The sequence below is a fragment of the Syngnathus leptorhynchus genome, chromosome 9 (genome assembly GCF_054491065.1).
Source record: "Syngnathus leptorhynchus isolate UIUO chromosome 9, UIUO_Slep, whole genome shotgun sequence".
Lineage (NCBI taxonomy): Eukaryota > Metazoa > Chordata > Actinopteri > Syngnathiformes > Syngnathidae > Syngnathus > Syngnathus leptorhynchus.
The window spans coordinates 12,458,171-12,480,924 of record NC_141203.1 but is presented as its reverse complement, the minus strand read 5'-3'; the positions used below and the strand labels follow the sequence as shown (position 1 = coordinate 12,480,924).

The 22,754-nt window shown below is 47.4% G+C and overlaps 2 protein-coding genes across 5 annotated transcripts; one reads left to right on the top strand and one right to left on the bottom strand.

Annotated features, from left to right (window-relative positions):
• The first annotated feature begins 390 nt into the window (after nucleotides 1-390).
• On the top strand, nucleotides 391-5,988 carry cpap (centrosome assembly and centriole elongation protein). The gene is made up of 18 exons (XM_085920269.1): nucleotides 391-529; nucleotides 602-1,119; nucleotides 1,324-1,552; nucleotides 1,623-1,716; nucleotides 1,778-1,871; nucleotides 1,964-2,500; nucleotides 2,581-3,226; nucleotides 3,304-3,436; nucleotides 3,508-3,673; nucleotides 3,776-3,907; nucleotides 3,993-4,097; nucleotides 4,177-4,267; nucleotides 4,348-4,478; nucleotides 4,555-4,647; nucleotides 4,739-4,879; nucleotides 4,956-5,040; nucleotides 5,113-5,233; nucleotides 5,509-5,988. The coding sequence occupies exons 2-18, from the start codon at nucleotides 865-867 to the stop codon at nucleotides 5,699-5,701; spliced, it is 3,246 nt and encodes a 1,081-aa protein (XP_085776395.1). The 5' UTR covers nucleotides 391-529; nucleotides 602-864; the 3' UTR covers nucleotides 5,702-5,988.
• On the bottom strand, nucleotides 915-15,392 carry rnf17 (ring finger protein 17). 4 transcript variants are annotated; one of them, XR_015067260.1, is made up of 38 exons: nucleotides 15,178-15,392; nucleotides 14,671-14,783; nucleotides 14,501-14,598; nucleotides 14,131-14,209; nucleotides 13,749-13,838; nucleotides 13,525-13,628; nucleotides 13,153-13,321; nucleotides 12,870-12,946; nucleotides 12,684-12,758; nucleotides 12,187-12,398; nucleotides 12,007-12,105; nucleotides 11,723-11,881; nucleotides 11,475-11,646; nucleotides 11,263-11,383; nucleotides 10,997-11,184; nucleotides 10,797-10,926; nucleotides 10,528-10,684; nucleotides 10,303-10,418; nucleotides 10,103-10,220; nucleotides 9,882-9,999; nucleotides 9,563-9,787; nucleotides 9,346-9,493; nucleotides 9,152-9,264; nucleotides 8,985-9,075; nucleotides 8,797-8,918; nucleotides 8,549-8,714; nucleotides 8,362-8,473; nucleotides 8,125-8,288; nucleotides 7,905-8,024; nucleotides 7,755-7,835; nucleotides 7,579-7,695; nucleotides 7,315-7,368; nucleotides 7,038-7,148; nucleotides 6,651-6,967; nucleotides 6,399-6,585; nucleotides 6,064-6,181; nucleotides 3,770-3,811; nucleotides 915-1,060 (listed from the first exon to the last, which is right to left on the bottom strand). XR_015067260.1 is itself a non-coding variant. In XM_085920266.1 (37 exons), the coding sequence occupies exons 1-37, from the start codon at nucleotides 15,233-15,235 to the stop codon at nucleotides 6,083-6,085; spliced, it is 4,620 nt and encodes a 1,539-aa protein (XP_085776392.1). In that variant the 5' UTR covers nucleotides 15,236-15,392; the 3' UTR covers nucleotides 6,037-6,082. The 4 variants fall into 4 exon arrangements, 2 of the variants coding, with proteins under 2 accessions (XP_085776392.1, XP_085776391.1); XR_015067259.1 differs by lacking the exon at nucleotides 915-1,060 and adding an exon at nucleotides 1,799-1,894; XM_085920266.1 differs by lacking the exons at nucleotides 915-1,060; nucleotides 3,770-3,811 and having other exon boundaries at nucleotides 6,037-6,181; nucleotides 6,651-6,786; nucleotides 6,847-6,967.
• Between the last annotated feature and the right edge of the window lie 7,362 nt (nucleotides 15,393-22,754).

Here is a 22,754-nt window from a genome sequence, read left to right as displayed (position 1 = left end):
TCTTCATTTCAGCTACATGTGTCGTTACATTTACAGGATTAGAAAATCCCAGTTTTAAATGAATGTTAATGTGATTTCAAATATATTCCATGATTTTCTTTCGTTGAATAAACATATTTCTAGCACCTCTTGCTCTTATTGTGAAAAAGGGAGTGTACAGAGGCGCTGACAGATTACAAGATTTTTTTAAAGGCATAAGAACTCTTATGTCTGGTTATCTTATCAAAGTGCTGTATATGACCTCATTAGCTACACCCCAAACGATACAATATACCCGACATTATGTAAAATAAATGATTTTTAATACAGTCATTCCTTAATGGTGCGCTTCCCCTTTGAGCCAGCTGGTGGCGCTCGCGACTTTGCATTAGTACTGAAGACATCTGCCGCTCTTCGCTCTTACCGTCTACGTCACTCTCGCGGTCTTTGTTTTGACATGGCGGCAAGTTCGTAAAGTTTCCGTATTCAGTAGTGAATTTTTTAAAAGCTCAATTATTTCACGCCGGCGCCTCACTCGTCTACGTTGAAGGTAACGCTCACCCGTGTACGTGTGTGTTTTGATCCACTTTCAAGTGTTCGATCGCCTTTTTTTTTTTTACAGTGCGAGGCACCGCTGGCTGTTCCCTTTTGTTTTTGCTATTCTCCTAATAGCGATTAGGATTCACGTTGAGTTGGGTCGGTGTCAATCTAATCCGCCCAGGACCTGCACAATCGGTACCATTAATACGGTCCTCTCGACATGGACGTGATGTGAAAACAAAGTGCGATTAGCCCCAGTCTTTTTTTTTTTTTTTTTTTACCTGTCATCAACAACTGTTGCTCGAATCCTGAATTAAGGAGATCCAAGAACAGGCTGGCGACATCATGTCCTCTCCCGTCGCTGGGCTTCCGCACTCGTCCTCAGACTTTTTGGCCCGCTGGATACCGAGCAGCACCAAGGCTGGTGTGATTCTGGACCCCGGGTCTCTACGATATGACTCCCCAGGAAGTGCAATGTCCTCAGAGCCGGAAGACTTCGCCCCAATGAGCGCCTCGGTGGACAGCAGCTGCCTGGGCGTACCTGGGGGAGACATGGAGGCTGACGGCTCGGAGGTTTCCGTTATGATGAAGCTGGACCAGGTAGTCATGATATGAATTGCACAATTCAATGAAGGTTGTTGTTTTTTTTTTAATCTGTGCATACACATACATACAAATTGTCAGAATGGTACTACCCGTGGCTAAAACTTTGGATTGACCTGTTTCAAGATTGCTCAAAACTTAAATGAAGTCTGACAGAGTTGCCAAATCAACCTTTCATCAGATCTGCATTTACTCCTGCAGCTGAGGAGATGGCAGCAGCACTTGCAGGAGCAGCTCAAAGTGGACCAGCTGGACCAGCTCCTTCGCCTCCAAGAGGAGCAGCAGCAGAGAGCTCTGGGAGTCTCAGGCTCCAGTCCTGAGCACAACTCTAGTCAACATCGGGGACTCCAAAAGAACCACCGCCAAGAGGGGGAAGCACACGCGTGGCTCCAAAGTGATCAAAATGGCACCGAAAGGGGCGATGAGGAAGGTGAGAGCTTTTTCCTATTCATTCTGTTTGCAACCTTTGGAGATGTGTTCTGAGATTGTCTGCCCCACAGTGACGGGGCTTCACTGTACAAAAAGTGACGGACGGAAACCAGAGTGTAGTTTGGTGTCCAGCAGATCCAAAGATGATCACATGCCACTCGACAGGTAAGTTCTTTTGTTCCTTTTTCAGAACGTGCGTCTGCTTGACTATTTTGTCTGTCTCCAGGCCCATCCAGACAGGCAAGCAGACGTTTGAGGAGTTGTTGGAGGAGCAGCTGAAGTTGGAGGAGCAGAGGTTGAATTGTGCCCAGCAACCGCAGGTCAGACAACCTCACAAGTCTTCCTATTGAGACAAACATCATCCGTGAGAACATTGTGAGGGAAGCGGAAATACGTCTCGTTATTTTGACAGAATCCAGAAGGAGGCCAGTCGGCGGCGCCCCCTAAAAGGACTTTTCTGAGGCGAGGCGAGGGCTTGTCTCGATTTACCAACAAGGGCTCTCTTCCCAAAAAGAACTCAAACAAGGCTCGCAAACAGTCAAGCCAGGCCAGGGTCGTTGCCCACAGCAACTGTGAGAAAGCCACGGTCCAGCGGCTTCCCGTCCAACGCAAAACCGCCACTTTGAACCGCCCGAGAGAAGAAAGGGACCCAAGGGTCGAGATGAAAGAAACGTGCACCAAATTGTCGGGGTGCCACCGGAGACAAAAAACAGGCGGGGAGGTGAGAAGAAACAAAGTGGCGGAGGACAGTCGCCCCGCAACAAAGCAGGCTGGCGTGCAGGCGGAGTCGCCTGACGTTCCGCGAGAATCACCCGAGATGTCATTGATGGAAAAACACCGTTGGGAGTGCCAGCGCAATCTGGAGAGCATGGAGCTGGGAGAGTTTGAGCTACTGGAGCAAGCTGCAGAAGAGTTCTCCTTCTCATCTAACTCCTCCTTCGTCAGCAAGGTGACAATTGGTGTCCATTTGGACCTTCTGGGTTCGACTCGTCTAATTGCCATGTTTTTTTTTTTTTTGGGGACCTGTAGATTCTGGAGATGGACCGCGAGAAGCGGAAGCTTCTCGGCGTGGCTGGGCTTCACCACAGACGACTCTCATCCACACCCATCAAGTCGCCAGCGGCCAGAGAGCAAAAGCACAGCCCCGAAATGAACGGCGGCGGCGTGACGAGCCAGGACAACGATGAAACGGAGGTGGAGGACTCTTCATCGAAGGCCAACACCGACCTTAAAGAGTCCGAAAGGGCCGTCACGCCGACCGGTTCCTCCGGCAGCGATGACTTCCCCGCCCCGTCTGCGCTGCCGTACGACAAGCGCTCTTACCAGGATGACGACGACGACGACGAGAGCCAAGACACGCTCAGCAGTATCGGCAACAACGATGACGACGAAAGCGACTCCTCCACGCTGGAGGACGACAAAGACGGGTCAGCGGGCCAAGTGGTTTTTGATGACGACAACACGTGGAACGAAATGGACGACACGGCGGTGGGCGCGGAACCCGTTCCCACCGAAGCGACCCATCCGGAGTCACAAGCAGCCGCTACTCTGCCTCCTCCTCCAAAACTCACGATGAAACCGTTCCCTGCGCTCAAGCCAAAGACCCAAAACGCATCGCTTCCTCCGCCTGAAGTTAACTCGCCTTCCCCACCCGAAAAGGCAGACGACAAGGAAGGTGAGCATCTGGCGCGTTGAGAAGAAGCACAACAGAAAATGGACAATAAAAGTGCGTGTGTGTCTTTGCTATCAAAGGGCCGCAGATACAATCCACACAGTTGAGGGAGAGACTGGTGGAGCTGGAGATCGAAATTGAGCGCTTCAAGAAGGAGAACGCGGCGCTGGCCAAACTCCGGCAGGAGAACGAGAGGAACCGGGACGACCTCAGGTTGTGGGATCCTAAGCCATGACCACGCCTCCTTATCTTTGTGGCTCTATTAACACTTTGGGTTTTCCCAGGAAGGAGCGGCTGGCGTGGGAGCGCCAGCGAGCCGAGCAGTTGGCTCAATTTGAGGAGTACAAGAGGGAAGAAAGCGGCAAGCTCCTGCGAGAACGCAAACTTTTTGAGAAACACGCTTCAGCCGCTCGAGCAGTGCCCGACAAAAAGGAACGTGAGGAGATACAGGTACACGTGCATTGAATGTAAAAGCGAGCCAATCATAAACGAGTCAACCGGTCGGTGCCGAAAAAAAATGGAATTGAACGTAATGTCATTTTGTACCTTGAGGCTCTGAAGCAGCAGCTCAGTTCCCTCCAGGAGGATCTGAAGAAGAAGGAGAGTCGCTGGTCAGCCACTCATCATCGCCTTCGACAACAGATCGAATCGCTCCGCCAGGAGAACAACGAGCTGAAAGATGAAGTTAATGCCAGACCACCCACCCCCCCAAAAAAAGCATTTACAAATCTTAGGCTTTTTAAAGTACTTCTCAATCTTATTTCTTGAGGTGCGCATGCTGGAAAAACTTCGTCTGAGCGCCTTGAAGAACTCCGTAGACGCTGGAAAAAACCTCAAACGTGCGCCTTCTGTTAGCAAAGGAGTCACATTTGCCGTGAGTACTATGTCCACGAGTAAAAGTTACTATGAAGCACCTGAATCGTGCAAAATAGGTTTGATTTCCCCTCCTTCAGGATCCTCTGGACTGTCGGAGCGTCAGCCCTTCTTCACATGGCAGCACTGCAGCGCCCCCCAGAGGCAACGCCACTGAACATGCGGGTAAAGGTGAAGGAGGTGCCTTGAAAGGACTCGAATGTTCTGACAATAATTGTGGGAAGCGTAATGGTGGCCCTGTCTCCCAACAGGAATGAAGAGCAGCTTGAAAAAGTCAGCCGAACCCTCCGCCTCCTCATCACGTAAAGAAATGTCGGAGGAAAAGCAAATGTCTGCCAAAGAGAAATCTCCAAACGAACAACATTCTGAGAGCTCCTCGCCCGTAAGACTCTGACAGTTTGGCTTTCTTTGATTCGTAAAGTTCGAGCTAATAACGATAATGATTGATTTTGTGATAGATTCAGATTGTAAGCGAGTCAAATGAAGAAGAGGGAAGTGAGAATCTGTTCTGTGAATCCGTTCAGGAAGTTATCACTCATCCGGACGGCAAGGTAAGAAAACCTGACTGACGCGCTCGTCTTTACAACAAAGAGAAAAAGCAGCAGTAATTGTCTGACTACTTTATGACCGGCTGTCTTCCAGGTGGAGAAGGTCCTAGCCGGTGGCGATCGCATCATCGTGTACCCCAACGGGACCACCAAGGAGGTGTCGTGCGACGGCGTGACATTCAAAGTGACTTTCTTCAACGGTGACACCAAAGAAGTGACGGCCGACCACAGAGTGGTGAGTGCAGCCCACTCGGGACACCTGACCGCTGTCTAGTTTGAGCTCCTGAACAAGTTGTCCTCTGGTCCCACAGTTGTACTACTACGCTAACACCGGGACGACACACGTCACATATCCCGACGGCATGGAGGTCCTGCACTTCCCCAATAACCAGACAGGTCAGAAAATAATACTGGAAATGCTTTTCTAGCTGGATTATGTTCAAGGCGGCATCCGTTTTGGCTTTGCAGAGAAACACTTCCCAGACGGCCGTAAGGAAATCACATTTGCGGACCAGACGGTGAAAATTCTCTTCCCGGACGGCAGTGAGGAGAGCGTCATGATGGACGGAACGGTCGTACAACTCAAAACGTACGACAAAATTACTGATTGATCAGAAAAGATGTCAAAATGACAACATTAGACGCCGTAAAACTTGGACTTCACCTATGCATGTTCAATTATCATTCCTTTTAAAATAGTTGATGATTGTGGAAGTGATACTTTATTTCCATCAAATTGTATTTGAAGAAAAAAATTCTTTCTAATTGCTACCGTTCCCGTAAAATTCCACATATATTTCGATCCAAGTAAAAACGAGGCAATGCGTGCACTTTGGCCACTTGTGACGTCTCGGTGGTCAACAGGGACGGCACCAAGGAGATCCATTTCAACACGGGACAGAAGGAGGTGCACACGGCCGACTACAAAAGGCGAGAGTACCCCGACGGCACGGTCAAGACCGTCTACGCCGACGGACGGCAGGAGACGCGATATCCCGGAGGACGACTACGCGTCAAAGACAAGCACGGAAACGTGTTGACGGACGAGCGGCGCTAAACCCGCCGCTCGTCTCGATCTCGATCAAAACCGGTCGCGAGGAAGCTTTCTATTTATTACTTCCGCTTTGGAAATCCACCTTGGAGCGTTACAGCTATGCTGATAAGAAAAAAATGTTCCCTCAACACTATGCTGACTTGTAAAATTGTCATTATTTTTCTATTTGTACATTTATATTTGTCTTTGTTTGAAACAATTAGCATAAATGAATCCTGCTTGAACAACAACAACACACTTTAATGACTTTGAAAAGGCTTTGTCCTTTCAATAAACAAAGTGGCAACTTAAAAAGGACTCTTGAGAAGGTCAAACTACTTTTTCCCCCTCGGCGGTACAGCTTGAAGGTAAAACATAAACCAAACCATTTGTGCGGGTGGACCTTCAGTCAAGTTGTGCCAAGCCGCTGGCCAGTAGAGGCAAGAAGATGGCGTGTCCCTCCTGGTTGTACAGCAACACAGACGGCTCGGCGGACGCGTCGTACTAGATGGATGGATAGACACGGCGCTTTCTTTTACGACACTCAAGCGGATGAAAATAAAACAACCTACCTCCATTGAACACTTTCATCACCTTATTCCACACTAATGATAATAACAGATTGACAAATGGCCACTTTATTCTATTCAATCGGAGCCTCTGATGAAGTCGAGTGGGCTAACTCAAATTGTGACTGACAAATTGTGACAAAATGCCCTACCTGGAACTCTGCTATGATGTCTCCGTGCAGCAGGTCGATCATGGCCTGCGTGGCCTTGACACTCCACTCCGGGCAGTAGGGCAGCACCCGGCCCTCCGTTTGTACGCAGGGAGCCTTGAAGCCCGCCACGTGCACCTTCAACGCCTGCGCCGGGAAGCGCATGAGCTCGGCCGGCATCTGCCGCAACCTGGAGTGGAAAAGGCAAATGGGCTGAGGCCACCGTGGGTGGAGGGTGTCGCGATGCCACCGTACATGTCGCCGGGCACGGTGTCGTCGGAGCCAAAATCCACGTGATGGATGAGGATCCGGACGGGTTCGGCGCTGATGATTTCCAGCATCTTGGCTCGGTAGTAGTTGCCGTCGCTGTACTCCGCCAGGCACGGGCCGCCTGATAAGGGTTGCAATTTATAACAGGCTTTCAAAGTTTGCTGAGCCTTTTCGACGTTACCAAGACGGAAGCTGGTGAGCGGCAGAAGACTGACGACGTCGGCATTAATCCGTGTAATGCACTCTTGCAGTGTTTCCCCGTCCACCGTTTCGTGGGCCATGTCCTCCCAAAACAGAAAGACCTGCACGTGTGACGTGATGAATACGTTTATGGATATGTACCGGTAGGTTCCATCGTTTCATGGCGATTACCTCGTTGGGAGTCTGCAGGTGCTTCACGCGGACGTTCAAACGCTCACCCTCCTCGGGCAAATCGGGCTCCGTGAAGGGGCCCAACATCGCTTCCCCCGGGCCAAGGAGACCCTAAGACAAAGTAACACAATTTGAAATCTGAGTCCATATCAGTGGCTCTCAAACGATTGATACCATGTACCCAAAAAAAAAAAATAATAATAAATCCAATGACAACTGGTGGTATTCTAGGCACACTTTTGAGAATCACGGATCGACCAAGAACCAGTCAGAGTACCTCTGTGTCGATGTCCCAGATGTCCAAAATGGGCACAGGAGGCAGAGGAGGTGCCTGCAGAAAACAATACAAATAAAACTAGCATGACTTGTACATGGCTAAACACCGAGATAAATGAAGTTTCTTCAAACTGAGACAGGGTTGTAAATGATGATCAAACAAGAAATGAAAAAGTAATACCATAGCATATGAAAACAAGGCTACAAAAGCGCCATTTGACATCAACATAGCAGTTTCCATGGAAACACAATCATTTGGCCATACCGGTGGTGTGGTCTGGTCAAACAGAGCGTGTTTGTGGTGGCACAAGATGGTGCTGAGGCTCAATCCATCCAAGAAGATTTCAACCGTGATGGCTTGCCTGGGGTCAGTCGGCAGCATCTAACATACGCACATTTACATGGCTTTGTTTGTCTGGGCGTGTATGCGTGCGTGTGTACCAAGACGTTGACGTCCACACGGCGATCCAAGAGCATCTCGTTGAGAATTTCTACGGCATCCCGATGCCAAATACCGCCCACCTGAGGACAAGAACACCACCGCTCTGTCCTCAGCAGTACTGCATGGACATACCCAATGTTTGGTCTCACAGGCTTGGTGGCGTGGAGCTGACAGGCCACGCAGAGTTGCGGCACGTCTTCGCACAGTAGGCGCGGGTACACGTGGACCACCGGAATGTTCTCCACCAGGCCGTAGTCCACGTATTGGACCTGCGACCGCAATAATCATTCAAGATGTAACTGAGTCCGTCAGTTTGGTTTGTATTCCGGAGTGTTTCAGGACCAGCAGGGGGAGACAAAGAAAACCCACCTTGACGTGTCCCCCCAAGACTTCCAGCAGCTGGCCCCGGTACCACAGCATGTCGGGTCCAATGACGGCGCATCCCTTTACGGTCTTCCAGGTGTACTGCTTCTGATTGGGCAGCGTCTTCATTCTCTGCTGGATCTTCTTCCTTAGATTCTCCAAATGACACTCTGAAGAGAAGCAACCTCCAGTGAATCCAATGTCCTTCCTTCAAGTTCTCACCAGATCAATTGTTTGCGTTACCTGCGGTGTCAGTTCTGGCATAGATGAGCCCGTCCTCTCTGATGGCAGAAATGGTCATGTGGTTGGGGCCCAGTTGTGGAAGCTCTGGTGTTTTATACGGGTCTGTTTGAACCTACTCACAAAAAAAAAAAAAAAAACCAGCATTCACTTCCACGTTAATTTTGGATGCCTGATTGGGGTCGAGCACCTTCTCGACGGGCCTGGTTGTGCGGGGGGCGGGTCTGGGGAAATGAAGTTTTGAAATGTACGCCGGCAAAGGAGGAGATGCCTGTGTAGGAGTCTCGGCTTGATTGTTGGTGTCACGAGAATGAGCATGGGTTTCATTTGGCTTTTCGGGAGGAACAGCCAGCTCACTGCAAAACAAAAACAGAGTAATATTCAACACCTGGAAAAGTCTCGAAACGCTCCTGTGCTTATGATGGAACAACGACTCACACGGGCTTGCTCTCCCTGAGGGCGAGACCCTCGTAGGTCAGATAGTCGGAGACATTGACGAACTCTCCGGTCTTGTTGGTACACATCAATGTGACGGCTACAGGACGCTCATCCGTCAGCTCCTGGGAACACGGGAATACATTAGAGCAAAGCATACAGGTGTCAGAGCAAGAAGGTGATCTTCACACCTGGATGGTGATGAGACCTGAGGCTCCTGACAGGTTCCAGTGCATGAAATCACAGGCAGTGGCGGTCCAGGTGGGTTGACCCCCTGCTGGCCTTTTACAAAAAAACAAAAAACATTTCATTTTGGTCCCTATATAAAGGGGAGAATGACTAAAATTGTACGTGTTACTTGATGTCCGCCAAGGAGCACTCCAGAGCAAAAGAACCCTCCAATGAAGCCGGCAGTGGCTGCAAGTTGCTGACGTGCAGCTTCACCTTGTTGCCGTGGTCACAGCGCATCACCTTTTGCCGGCCGACAGGCGGCAGACCGAGTCACTGAAAGTAGCGCGAGCGGCAGGCAAGTTTCAAGATAAGATGGCGCACCTCTGCTATGTCATCGGACGACACGTCGGAGCAGATCAGTCCTCTTTCCCAAATGCGGTTGACGCGAGCAGCGCAGAACACGTTTGACTTCCACACCACGTCCTGAAGCTTTGCGAGTTCACACTCCTTCTTCAGAAGCTCATTGAGCCTGGAATATGTTTAATACAGACTCAAGAGCAGGAATTCATCTGGCGGATCAGAAGAGCGTTCGGCCCACCTTTTAAGTCGAGAGTCGTCGTTGACAAACTGGACGTAGAAGCTGCTGGGTGAGTTGATGTGGCTCACTCGCACTTTGGCGTCCTTCAAGCTGCCGGGGAGGTTGAGCCGAGGCTGGAACTCCACCACTGCGTCAGCGTCTAGCTTTAAAGGCCCGAGACCATTCAGCTCAAGCGGCGAGTCCCATACGGCGTCGTCGGAGACCTCTGCCATGTTGCTTTTAAACCTTAGACAAGTGGGATTGATAAAAGTCAATTCATAGTCACCGTTTGCAAATCTATTTTGTAACAAAACATCATTATTATTATTAATAACCATACCCAGTTTTGGAGCACGCCAACTGCTCTTGAATTAGCACTTCAGCTATGTTGGTGGGCGAGTCAGTTGGGCTGCTCTCAAGCAGCTTGACCGGTAGGGGTGTTTTCTTTGACCATTTTTCTGTATGGCGGACAAGGAAATGAGTTCAGCAACATACATGTGCACTTCAGTGATTTTTTTTTCTTCTTATAAGTCTTGTAAGATTGATTGAAAATGACTTGACCTGGAACCGCAACGGTCAATAATTTGCCATAGGTCAGGCCGGTGAAGCGTTTCACACTGGCGTCGCTCCACGTCTCTCCCGGCAGAGGAAGCGCATCCGACAAGCAGCACCGGATGGCCTACGTAAGACGGGCACAGCCACACAAAACTGGTTTAGGGACACCGCACGGATGAGATCGAAATCAACGTAAGCGCTATCACCAATGCCGGCAGGGAGAAGAACTCATCCTTTATCTTCCTCAAGTCGCTGACCAAGACCGTTATCGTAGATCCCAAGTCAATGTAGAACACGTCCACCTTTCTGTACCCCGCATTACCTGAAACGTGCGCAGATAGCACATCGTGAAGAGATTATTTTTTTTTTTCATCAAATATGTGGCGACCGTTGTCGATGAATCGGTTCATTTGACCACCTCCGGTCCTTACCTATGACCTCGGCTCTGTACCACATGTTTTCGTCAAAGCGGGCAACGCAGGCCTGTCCGATGACGGGACAGTAAAGCAGCAGGCTCTCTTCTGCATTCTTGTCGTTGTAGCACTCCTGAAGCTTGTCTTTTAGCAACGAGGACTCCATGTTATCACTCTGCCGGCCGCAAGCATGGATGAAGAAAAGAGATGAGGTACGGTTTCGTTTTCTTATTTGATCAATTGAATTTCAGGTACATGGGCAGAGTGCTGATGTTTGTGTTGGGTACCAGCTGAATGTAGAAGTCATCAGGGCTGTTGACGTGCGTCACCACCGCGTTGTGCTCCACGTTGATTTTGGGTACGACAGCCGAGTAGTACTTCAGCGGCCTCCTGCTCGGGTTTACCGGATAGTAAAACCTGACGGCGGCGATGACATGAAGGCAGTGTTTACAAACTACGTGCACGCTAGTACGTACGCGTGTAGTACCTGGCCACTTCAATGAACACCAGATAGTCCCGGATGGAGATGGGAATGTCGTTGAATGGTCCCACGGGATCTTTGCTGAGGTCTACCAGCAAGGAGTCTCTGTCTTGACTAAAGGAACTCATTTCCATCACGGCAGAACCAACCACTTCACAGAAGGCCTTCTGAGCCCGGTCGCTCCAGCCCTTTGACTAAACACACACCAAGTTGAGGATATCAAGGATGATATTCATATTATCCTGCAATATTAGCGGGATAGATGGTCTGACCAGGTCGTAGGGGACCAGGCCCTTGAGGGAACATCGGACGGCCTGTGGGGGAAACCGAACCAGGTCTGGGTTTATCTTCCTCAGGTGGTTGTTCACCGAGGACACTGTGTTTGAGACGTCTCTGCGAAAATGAAGAGGAGAGTTGATGAAAACGAGCCGATTGTCCGGCTCATTTTCTCCTCTGTTCTACAAACGTATACGGACAAGCTAACCTCTCGATGGCCAGGCTCTCGGTGTAGCCGTAGTCGATGAAGAAGATGCAGACGTGGCCGAGTTGGTGGATTGGACAGATTTCCACGCTGCTGTCGTGGCCATTTTGGAAGACCGACAGCACTCTGGTGCGGCACCACAGACCCTCTTTTCCTTTCGCCAAGAGCATGGAGCCTTCGAGGAAAGTGACACGTTTCTTTGCGACAATCGACAACCAACAGCCGTCGTCGAATTTGAAAAACCAACGCACAGTTTCGCACGTTGTCGGCAGCGGAGAAGCGACTGGCGTCCAGTGTGCAGAAGACATTGATCTCCTCGGACAGGATGTCGCTCTCTTGCTTCTTGGCCTCATGGCGCACGTAGAAGTGAGTGGGGTTGACCACGTGAGTCACCACCACCTTTTGAGCAACTGAGGACAATGCGGACAAGTCCAGATTTATTTTCAAGTTTCAAACACTCGTCTCTGTTCTGGCAAAACAGCCAAATGCTTGTCCTCGTCATTCTGATGACTCAGACCCTGTAGACGTTTCATACCATTTTTCATCTGTACGGACAAATGCGAGCTTCCTCTCCTGCGTGACCTTCGCTTATTTTTGGCCAATTCTGGACCAGTGGGAGGGGCACCTGCAGCAACTTGAGATTCAAAAAATTTGATGAATTCCCTACAGAGAAATTAAGGACACGTGACAACAACTCGGGGTCTCGGGGACATACCATCTTGATTCAGCGTCTCTATGAACTCCTCAACGATGACGTCAGGGTTGCCGTCAACTCGTGAGGATGCCTGGGAGTTGTAGAAGCCGCTGCCACAAGTCGGCGTCGGAAAGCGGCAGCGGGAAGCCGGGCACCTGCTCGGGCTCATCCACTGATTCTGTTGTGCCAGCTCACTGCTCTGTTGCAGGAGGCGGGGTGGCACCACAGACAGGCTAGATGATCGGGGATAAGACAAATGCAGCAACGAAATGAGAAGCAACAATAGCGTTTCCTAACCTGTGACTCTGTTCGAGCCTAAACTAGCCAATGCAAACCAAAATGGGATCTTTCTAGCGGTTCTCATTCTAGAATATTCCATTGACATGCTTTCTTGCATTCTGTCAAGTGAGAGGAAAACTGATTTGATATACAGTTGAGTAGCTTGACAAGCTTGGTTGCTGCAGTTGATTAAACGATGGCTTCTGGTCACTTCACGAGGATATTTTGGAAGAACTCACTTGTTTGGCTTGCCTGTGTCCATCCTCAGAAACAGTTCCACACTCCTGTTTCCCCACTTGGACTTGAACATAACACTAAACCAAATACATGAGAGTTATCATTGGCCAACGTCTTATTGCCTCGCCTTGTAAATTTTTTCTGGCGAACAATGAGCACAGATAATTAATCATCGCGTGATTACAAACCTCATTCCACAGCCCATGGTGATGCACTTCATGTTGAAGGACTCATTGTCTATGGGGGCATGCAGAGTCTCCAAAATCTGTCACACAAATAGAATCATTTAGCATTAACTAGCAAATATCAGGAATATGTTTCCTGATATCTATTTCAAAGCATTCCGGTGATTCAGTGTGCTGCATTTAGCTTCCAAACACGGAGGAGCATGTTACTGGCTGTATTTGAATGCCGCAATGATGGTGGTTCTTGAACCTACAAGGTTTGAGGAAAAAATATGGCATCACACACCTTGTCCAAGTCGCTGTAATCTTTTAGGAGAGGCACGCTTAGGACATTCTTGGCTTTCTGCACGGCGTTGTCCAGAACGCCCATCCTCGCTTTGACTTTGCAAAGTTCGGCATGCGTGCTGGTGAAGTGAGCATCCAGTCCGCTGAGCTTACTCAGCTCCATGTTTCGCCTTTTGGACCCACAAAACAGCATCAGTGATGGACGTCAAGGCTTTATTCAAAGTTTTGTAGCGTTACGGCCTGATTCCATTCGTTTATTTGATGAAAATGGACTTTTGAGAGAGAGCATTCCAGAATAAGGCAAATGGAACAAAATGCGGAAAAAACTAAGTGCTGTGAATACTTTCCGACGCCATGCCTTGCACGTTCGTACCACTTCTGGGTGGCGCGCATCGCCCTGTCAGCGGCCTGGGAGATCTCCATCTTTAGTCGGGCTTGCTCTGTCTTCACTTGCTCTGCCAAGCCTGCATTTAAAGTCTGCACAGATGCGCCAAAAAACACACATCAAGCACTTCCACATGTCGAGAGTATTCTGGAGAACTACGCGTGCGTGTGTGTGTGTGTGTGTGTGTGTGTGTGTGTGTGTGTGTGTTCCACCTGGTGTAAGCACTCCAGCATGGCCAGATGTTCTGCAGCAGTGGCCAACGCCTCATCCACAGCCTTCGCGCTCTTCTCAAGGTTCACCGGCTGAGGAAAACATTTAGTGACTACATCCAGTCTTAAAGGCTACCTCGCTTTTTTGATGTACAGTGAAGCCTAATCAATGTAGGACACTACTCACTGACATGAGGTATATATTTGTTATTCTTCACGAAAAACAACTAATATTATTGGAGTTATGAAGATGAGGATGTCTTTAGAAGTTCTGTATGTACAAGCTACAGTTCATATGACGTGTGACGCACGGTACGGTCGAAAAATGTACCAAAAAAAAAAAAAAAAGCGGACAACTGAGAAGTTGACAGCACATAACTTGTACCTGCATGGCATCCACGGTGTTGTCGCTAATGTCAGAGGATTGCGCTCGTTTTTTCCGATGATTGTTGGATTTGTCCGACCTGGAAAACACAAAACCAAGTTCCATTAACTTGGGTCAACTTTCAAAATAATGGAATAGAACTTAAATATTTTCCTTGATGGATAATGTAAAAAAAAATTGTCAAAATATGGATGCAATTTAAGTTTCAACAATTCCACATGAAACGAGCCAATCAAACTGCATGGCTTGGCGGCTCCAAACATGACCGCCCGGCCCTCCCAAAATATATATTTTTCCCCCAATAACAACAACAAAATCCTATATCTTCAACAACAGATAACGAGATCTGCCCTAGAAGGCCCAGACCTGCCTTTTCATCTTATTCATTGTGGTGGTGTAGACGAGGCCGATGATGCGGCTGTCCTCATGCAGCCCAAACACGCCGTCTTGAGGCAGGACCGAATCCACCTGCACAAAAAGGGCCTTCATTAGCATACAGAGAGCACGAGAACTTTAAGGGCCCCATTAATGTCGTTTCACCTCACACTCGGGACACTTGACCACATTGTCACATTTCAGGGACTCTAGGCAGGACGTGCAGAAGATGTGACCGCATACGAGCGTACGAGGCAGATTGCCCTCAGATTGATTCTCTGAATGGGGGGGAAAAAAGAAACTCAGTTCGGTCAGAATGCAACCCAAAAAACTTTGAGGTGTTCATTAGGTGATAATCGAAATAAATAATAATAAAATCAAAACGTCGGCGTGTGACGTCATCTACCCCAATTAGTGCCATTAAACAGCACAATTTAATACAAACTTTTTTTGTCGTTAGCCGGGCCTTAAACAAATTAATCCGCTTTCAGTAACAAACGAAACGAACTTCAACAGCGAACCAGTGACACTTAGGACTACCTACACGATCATTTTGAGCATATTTCGACACCGCCACGTTAGCTTAATCGTAGCTCGCGATGCTAGTTGTTCGTACTCTAACACCGCTACTTGTTCAAACTTTGTTTTAAAAATACAAATCAATTTATATACCTGGCAAAGTATAGGCGTCCCCGCAGAATTGGCAAATGATGGAGTTGGGTTGCTCCATTGTATTCTCTTTCTTTTGTGCTTTCTTTCTTTCTTTCTTTCTTTCTTTCTTTCTTTCTTTCTCTTTCTTTCGTTCGTTTCGTTAATGGCGACAAGAAGCCCGCGTTTTTTCTCCCGAGAGTTCAGTTTACAATGCAAGTCGCACGAGATCACGTGACTCAATTGACACGACTGACGCAATATGCGTGCTGTACCTGCATGTAAAAATCTTGTTATAAATTATTTTATTTGGGAAAAATTCCATACAATATACAAACTTTGCCGATCGACATAAAGCAGAGTTTTGGACGAAAACGTGAATTCAGGGCCCACGTAACGTAATACAATTGGTAACGATTCAAAGCAAAGCATGAATTACTCATATATTGTAATAATAATTTCATTCATATATGAAAACAATTTAAGACTGAAAACAATTATTTGAAATCTTATCCAATTGCCTGACGAGAAACAAACTGACGCCAGATCAAATCCGACTCTGAACACTTTCATTTATGACCACTAAGAGGCGCTAAACACCACATAAATGTTTTCAGGCATAAAATGAAGCCCTCTATAAATGAATCAATACAATATATTATTCGGGAAATTGTGGGTACAGTAAAAATGGCTTCCCAAATCACCTTTTACGGCTTCCTAGTCAAATTTATCTCACTTTTTAAATCCCTAGCCTTCCAAGATCCATTTGCAAATGTTGTTGGGGAGTTTCAGCATATTTTAAGAATGTTAAACGAATACAAATCTGAAAAAAATACTGGAAGATTTATTTATATTTGATTTTATTCCAACATCCAAATAACTAAAAAATAATTAGAAAAATAACTTTTTTTTGCTTATTTATTTATATTTATTTCATAAAAGTAAAAGTGTAAAGTGTATTCTGGATTTTTGACTATCAATTTTCACTCATGCACAGTATGTTGTACACTAAATGGTCAGTTTAACATGACCACTTCTGGCCCATTAGCAATGCCTACACAACTGTAAGGTTCTGTTAAGTCCTCATGCTCTTTGTTCTCCACATATTTTCTTTGTTCCCCAGCTTCTTTTTTTTTTTTAGTCCTCGTGAGAGCAGCTGCCATCCTCGCCTCCGCCCCAGGACAGCATCCGCGCGCAACGTTTCATCCGCTGCGACATCTACCGAAGAGCAGGGCGGGGGAGGCCGACATTAAAGGTAAATGAAAGCGTCTGGCTAAACGTCATCCTTGCGGGAGGGTGACACAATTGCACGCTACCCCCACCTTCAAACCTGCTCCATGAATGTTGATGGAAAGTCAAAGGTCTGACAAGTGTTGGAAACATCATTGTAGAGTGGAGTTCAAATTGCGCGTGAAGGCAGCAAATCTTGCTGAAGGTAACGATGACAGAGGGGAAAGTCAGACCATAACCATAAAATAAGAAACGGAATTGAATGATAAGGAAGGAAGAGTCTGTCTCTCTCGATCACTGAAGTCATTTTATAGTCAGATAAAAAAAAAATATTGATCTTGCTCTCATTTTAAAGTCACAAAAAACTGGAATTTGAGCAAGGGTGTGTAAACTTTTGATATCCATTGTATGTCTTAATACCAACACAGAAGTGGGGGTGGTCAAATTTGTCAGCTTTGCACTTTTCAGCTTTCACAGGTAGGATGAGAGCCATAACGGATGAAAAATGAATGATTCACGAGATGAAGTATCAACTCTAGTAAATCTCTCTTCCTGCATTCCAGCAGACGCATTTATCTTCAGTGGAGCATGATGATCATATTCAAAATGAGTTTAAAAAAAAAAAAAAATGTGTGTGTGTGTCTGTGTGTACCATGATGGAGGGTGGGTGGGCACATGTGTTTACTATGTGTAATGAACCAATGAGCAGGCCACCCCCAGAGGGGCTCTGAGGGGGTGTCAGTTGGGCTTGCCCCCTCCCCTCATCTTCCAAATGTGGGTCACTGCCCATCCTCTGGTCATTTCCATCCTTTTTTCACCCGAGCATAATTCCCCGTATTGGAGCACTTTAATCGCTCATTAATGACGGCCTTAATTAGGCGGCGGCTTCTCGTTAGCCGGTTCTTTTAGTCCCGACATGGCCGCATTGTTGTGATCCAGCTATTTCCTGGCTTCTCATCTCGATGAGGTCTTATTAAACCCCCTCGACTCCCTTCCGTGCCTTTGTCTCTCCAGCCCGCACACATCCCCCTCCACAGGTCGAAAGAATGAATTGATCTCGAGTGACAGCGGGATTTCCAGTTAAATGTCAACCTTCCAGCGCACCGCCGCTAAATGTGGCCACGATAAAACATCAACAACAACCTCTGACGTCGGGAAATCTCCAGGTCGGACTTCATTTCTCCGTTCAGTGGCAATCAGAGGCCGAGGGAGATTTCCTTCAGCGGGTGGGACAGTCGATCGATCGCAGCAGGGATGGCCAAAATTGTGGCAAATCTAACAATGGTGTTAACGTGTTGCCATTAAATCCAGGTCATCTGACACAAACAGCCGTGCTGCTCCTTTTTTTTTTCCACCCTATGTCAAGTCAATGTAAAGTACAGTACTCCATTACGCCATGCACAAATGCTAAAAGCTGTATGGCATGGGGTTGATGCATCTCCCATTCAATGGTCCTAAAATGGAGCCATTAGCTGGGATCTAGCTCGGCGTGCACATTTGGCAGCCTGCATTGCTTGTTTCCATGTGGCGTGCCACTTTCAGGTCACTGAGGCTATTCTTAAAAGCACATCAGGAAGCTGTCGAGTGTGCACATAAGCAACCAGTGGCGCTAGAAGCAGCGACTGGATGTCAAGCATGAAAAGATCAACAACACCCGCAACACCCGAGTCATCGCTGTCAGGTCAAACCCGCAGGTATGACGCAAAGAACTTGTTCTTGGACGCAGTATCAACAAAGTGAGACAGAAGGTGACATTTAAATCATTTGTCAAAAAGCTCTGTCGGCATTCGCTATTGCTAGCTCGGTGTTACCTAAAACACACGTACGGTAAATCTAGCGTAAGGCTCCCTAAATTTAAAATATTCACAAATACACTCCATGTGTTACCTAAATATTGTTGATTTGACTGAATTGACCATGAGCCAGGCAACAAGTGAGCCTCGAGGGTCATTAACGGAGCCTTGAGGCATTTTCAGTCGACAGAATACAAAATGGCCGCTGCCTGAAAGCAGGTAGATGTTCTGCTTCATGGATATTCCATCAACGCAATCTTCATCAGAATACCTATGTGTCTTTGTCCTTGATCCTTTTCAACGCTGCTTGCTGTTTGTTATCAACAATGGCCGGGAGCCAAAGTCAATTCCTCCATCGTACAACAATCGCTCACCCGCACATGACAAATTCAAACAATGGTGGGTGGAAGAAGAATTCGCATAGACTTTGGTCTGTGTTTGATAAAAAAAAGTATCCGCGAGTGAATTACAATCGGTGGTTTTATTGTTATTTTGGGCTCGGAACGAGCCGATTGCTGGCACGTGAGGGGGGTCGCTGGAAAGCGCCGAGTGTTTACATTACTGGCTGACCTACATCACGCCAGCATATCTGAAGAATTAGCCGCGCTTTGCTGGCGTATTTACACAGTGATTCACATTGGGCTGCTTTTCTTTCACTCCTTAAAAACAAATCAAAGCCAGTGTCGCAATGTTCCTTCGTGGAGCTCATAACGCTTCTGGCCGGAGGCCCGCTAACGGAGCTGAGACAAAGGCGGCGCACGTGCGCTCGCTGATGTCATCGGCTTCTCCTGACACCTCGGTAACGGATTGTTTTCCTCGATCTTTTCCACCTGCTGTCACGTAGATAAGTGGAGACCAATGAGTTGCACATGTGGATTACAGACAGACCAGCGTAGCGCTAAGCTAAGCTGAGCTGAAAGATGAAGCTCTCCGTTTAGCAAGCCCATCTGTGTTGTAATGTTTTCAGAAGCGTAAACTCCACCCCAAAGTTTCCCGGAGCGCTATAAAGTCCGCTAGCAGAGCCGTCCTTTGGCTGTGATAAATAAACTGCAGAGGCATTTGAGTTCCTTGGATATACGCGCCTAAAACGACGGGCTATGCTATTTGTCGCTCTTTTTTTGGGGGAAACGCAGACCCCCGTTCCGCCGCCGTTCCGTCTCCATCCGAGGTCAACCGCAAAACCACCGGCGCAGATTTTTGGCAGAGAGCCAAAGGCCCCAAAGCTTCCACAAGGCTGCATTTACTACTTTACGGCATGCCTGGCTTTCCGCTAAGCTTTCAAGCCCAACTTGTAACTTTTGGAGGATCAGTTTGTGTCAGAAATGTACTTCCGGGGTCTTTTATGAAGACTGAAAATGTGCAAATATTTGGCTTTGACTGTTGAGGAGTATTTGGGGAAAATATATGTTTGGGGAGTATTTTGAGCGCCTTAAGAGACAGGTGCTCAACCTCCAGGGTTGTGCTTCCCTCCCCCGGTCTCAACTTAGCGTAAGATCCTATCACTCATCAAAACAAGGCCCGGCCCGAGTGCGGCGTGTTGGCGGATGAGCTCACGCCGCTGGGATGCGCCTCAGCTGCGTGCCGTCCTTCATCCTCAGCGACTTTGGGGAATATTTGGAGTATTTAGACAACTTGCGAGTATTTGGTGGCTTTTAGGGAGCGTATCGGTTGACTTACGTGTAAGAGACTATTTACTGTCCGCTTTTCTGCTGACTCAGAAAAGATGTGATTTTACTTCTTGATATGTGTAGCTGTCACAAAGTGCAAGTTTTCCTGCTTGGATAGCAGCAGTAGAGGAAATACCACAAGTAGTTGTCAAGGTGCATTCTTTGGCTTAAGCTACGAGCAGACACTTTGTACTCGGCTCGAGATGGCGCGGGACGTGCGAGGTGAGCATTTTACGAGACGGACATCATTCCCAGGCCAAACGTGATGGTTTTTTTTTGGGGGGGGGGGAATTGGTGCTTCCGAAGAGCTACGAAAGCATTTTTTCACTTTGCGCTAAACACAAAGCAGACGGTTTTTGGTGGCGTCAAAAAGCAGTGTGACGTCTGGAAAATGCCAGAGGTTTCATTCAAAGAGAAAAAAAAAAAAGTCCGGCTTCAAGGAAGCACGCGGGGCCCAATCCAAAACCTCAATCCTCTGTCCCACGTTCCAGCTCGGGACCGCACAGTTCCCACCGCGTTGGATTTATCAGGCTGGAAGCACTTCTGAACTCTAATAGACAACAAACGCCTCCAAAAGCCGCACTGTCGTCATTTTTTTTTTTTTTATTATATTCATTGTCAAGTTTGTGTGAACCGCAATGTGTGATTGAGAGGGTTCAAATTCAAACGCCTACGGATACAAAGAGTCAATCAAACACCATGGAGGTTTTGTTTGGTTGCGTTAGTTTAACAAAAGCCTCGAAAACCTCGGAAAAAATGTTTCCAAAATTGTATTCAAAATCAATGTAAAAAAAAAAAAAAATGGTCGATTTAAATTTGAGCTTTCTCTCTTCAAGTCTGACGTACAGGTGAGCCAGTCATTGCGTAACAAACGTGATTATTTTTTTGCTTTACAGAAACATTTACGGCACGCCGTCAACTTTCCGGCCTGGCTTTTCTTGACCGCATCGTATGTGTGTGTGTGTGTGTGTGTCCATATAGTATATGAAAAGCGATATAAATAGCTGCATAAATCTCCCCAGCCACTAATCAGCATCACCGCAGAGGAAAACCGTCATCATGCGGTCAGAGAGGCGGAACCTTACAGGACAAACAAAAGTATCGGAACACCAACGGCTTCGTGCGAGCTTCTTTCTGGCAACGTGCGTGATTCTATTTTTTCTGGCCTAAATTAGATCTTTTGTAAAAAAAAAAAAAAAAAAAAAAGAGAAATGTACAACACAAAGTTTCCTTCATGCATGTCCTTGTTTGGTTGCCAGTGATTCGAACTTTCTGACATACACACACACGAATAAATTCAAGTGTTTTCCTCTCACGATTATGTTTAACTGCATTGAAAAAAAGAACAGGGCCAAGATAGCCACACTCATCCCTCTGCCTGCTTTCTTCTTCTTCTCCTCTTTTCTTCTTCCAAGCGTTACGTAAACGCCGTGTCCCCCGGAGGACCCCGCCATAGTTGGCTGGGCATGGACAGCCCCTGATTGGCAGCAGTAAAAAGCGCACACACACACACACACACACACACACACACACACACATACACACACAGACACACACACACACACACACACAAACAAACAGACAGAAGCGCTTAATGAAATCTGAAGGCCTCGGCTCAACCAGCAAAGCCGGCCCCAAGGGGGAGCAGCGTTTGACCCCCGCCCGCCGCCTGACTTCTCACCATCTTCTCCACATCACGTCATCTTTCTGGTTATGAAGACGCCGAAAGGACACCAATTGCCGCTTCAAAGCAGAATGGCAAACTTCCTGTATCTTCAGGGGAAGAAAAAATTCTAAGGATGTTTAATAATGGCCGTGAAATGGATGACTTCAAAGATTTTGGAGATTTTTTGGGGGGGTAGGTCTACTCCCGATTGCCGTGGCTGCCAAATTTCACGCTGCTAAATGTGACAGACCGCAGGGACTGAATTTTCCAAAGGATTTATTACTACGCTTCAATATTCAAGTTAAAATGTCTGCTTGAAACAATAAAGATGGTCTCCTTGTGTCTTTTCAGGCATCTGTGGAATATTTGGTGGTTCTACTCATCTACCAAATTTCAGGTTGTTCTGTGAAACCGGCTTCACGGGATTAAAAGAGAAGTTATCGTGATTGACGTCTTTGTTTGACGATTCCAGCAAGTCATCAAATTTTACCGCCACGTTCTCTTCACGCACAATTCCGAAAAAAATAGATGTTTCGCAATTTGTTGTCGTTGCATACGAGGTTTCAATTTGGTCGAAATTGTCCAAAATGACTCAGAGGAGGTCTTTCTTGAAGAACCCCTGGAAGCCATTCAGGCAGTGTTGTAACAAAGATGAGAAAACAGCTGTTATAAAAGTCTTCTTGCTAGCTAGCCAAAATAATATCTTCTATTAGTCCTACTAAAGAAAAGGCTTGTGTGTCTCGCATTCCTGCGAAAGTGATCTGGCCCGAGACCCCGATGATTTTCTACAGGCTAACGCTCGTTTTCTTCAAGATGTGAGCCTCAGCGATACGACTTAGCTGGAGAACAGATTTCCATTCCAGTTCCCAGATGGAGCTAGAAAGCCAAAGACTGATGCACTTGTCCATCATTTCAAAATGAAAGCACGGGACTTCCCTCAACCCGCTCAAAGAGTTGAATGAGCCGACACGTTGATGGCGTGATTTCAAGTGTTTGTCCAGCCGTCAGCGGCGTGACGGACGACGGCGGCTCTGGGCGGGATGATGTCTTTAGGACCATATTTGGACGTCAATAAAGCACATCGGCGTATTCCGGGCCGAGCCGTATCCACGGGAACCCCTTGTGTGTTTAGCAGCTGTTACGCAGCCATTTTTTTTTTTCTCCGTAGCTCATCCAGTGAATATGACGCAAATGCAAAATAATCATGTAAATAATGACGTAGATAATGTCAATAATGGAGCAGCG

Coding starts and splice junctions, on each gene's coding strand:
- cpap (XM_085920269.1), top strand. CDS start 865: ATGTCCTCTCCCGTCGCTGGGCTTCCGCACTCGTCCTCAGACTTTTTG. Junction 1,717..1,777: donor GATCACATGCCACTCGACAG/GTAAGTTCTTTT, acceptor GTCTGTCTCCAG/GCCCATCCAGACAGGCAAGC. Junction 3,908..3,992: donor ACAACGAGCTGAAAGATGAA/GTTAATGCCAGA, acceptor TTATTTCTTGAG/GTGCGCATGCTGGAAAAACT.
- rnf17 (XM_085920265.1), bottom strand. CDS start 15,235: ATGGAGCAACCCAACTCCATCATTTGCCAATTCTGCGGGGACGCCTAT. Junction 14,210..14,500: donor ACAATGAATAAGATGAAAAG/GCAGGTCTGGGC, acceptor TGTGTTTTCCAG/GTCGGACAAATCCAACAATC. Junction 7,149..7,314: donor TCTGGGACATCGACACAGAG/GTACTCTGACTG, acceptor ACTTTGTCTTAG/GGTCTCCTTGGCCCGGGGGA.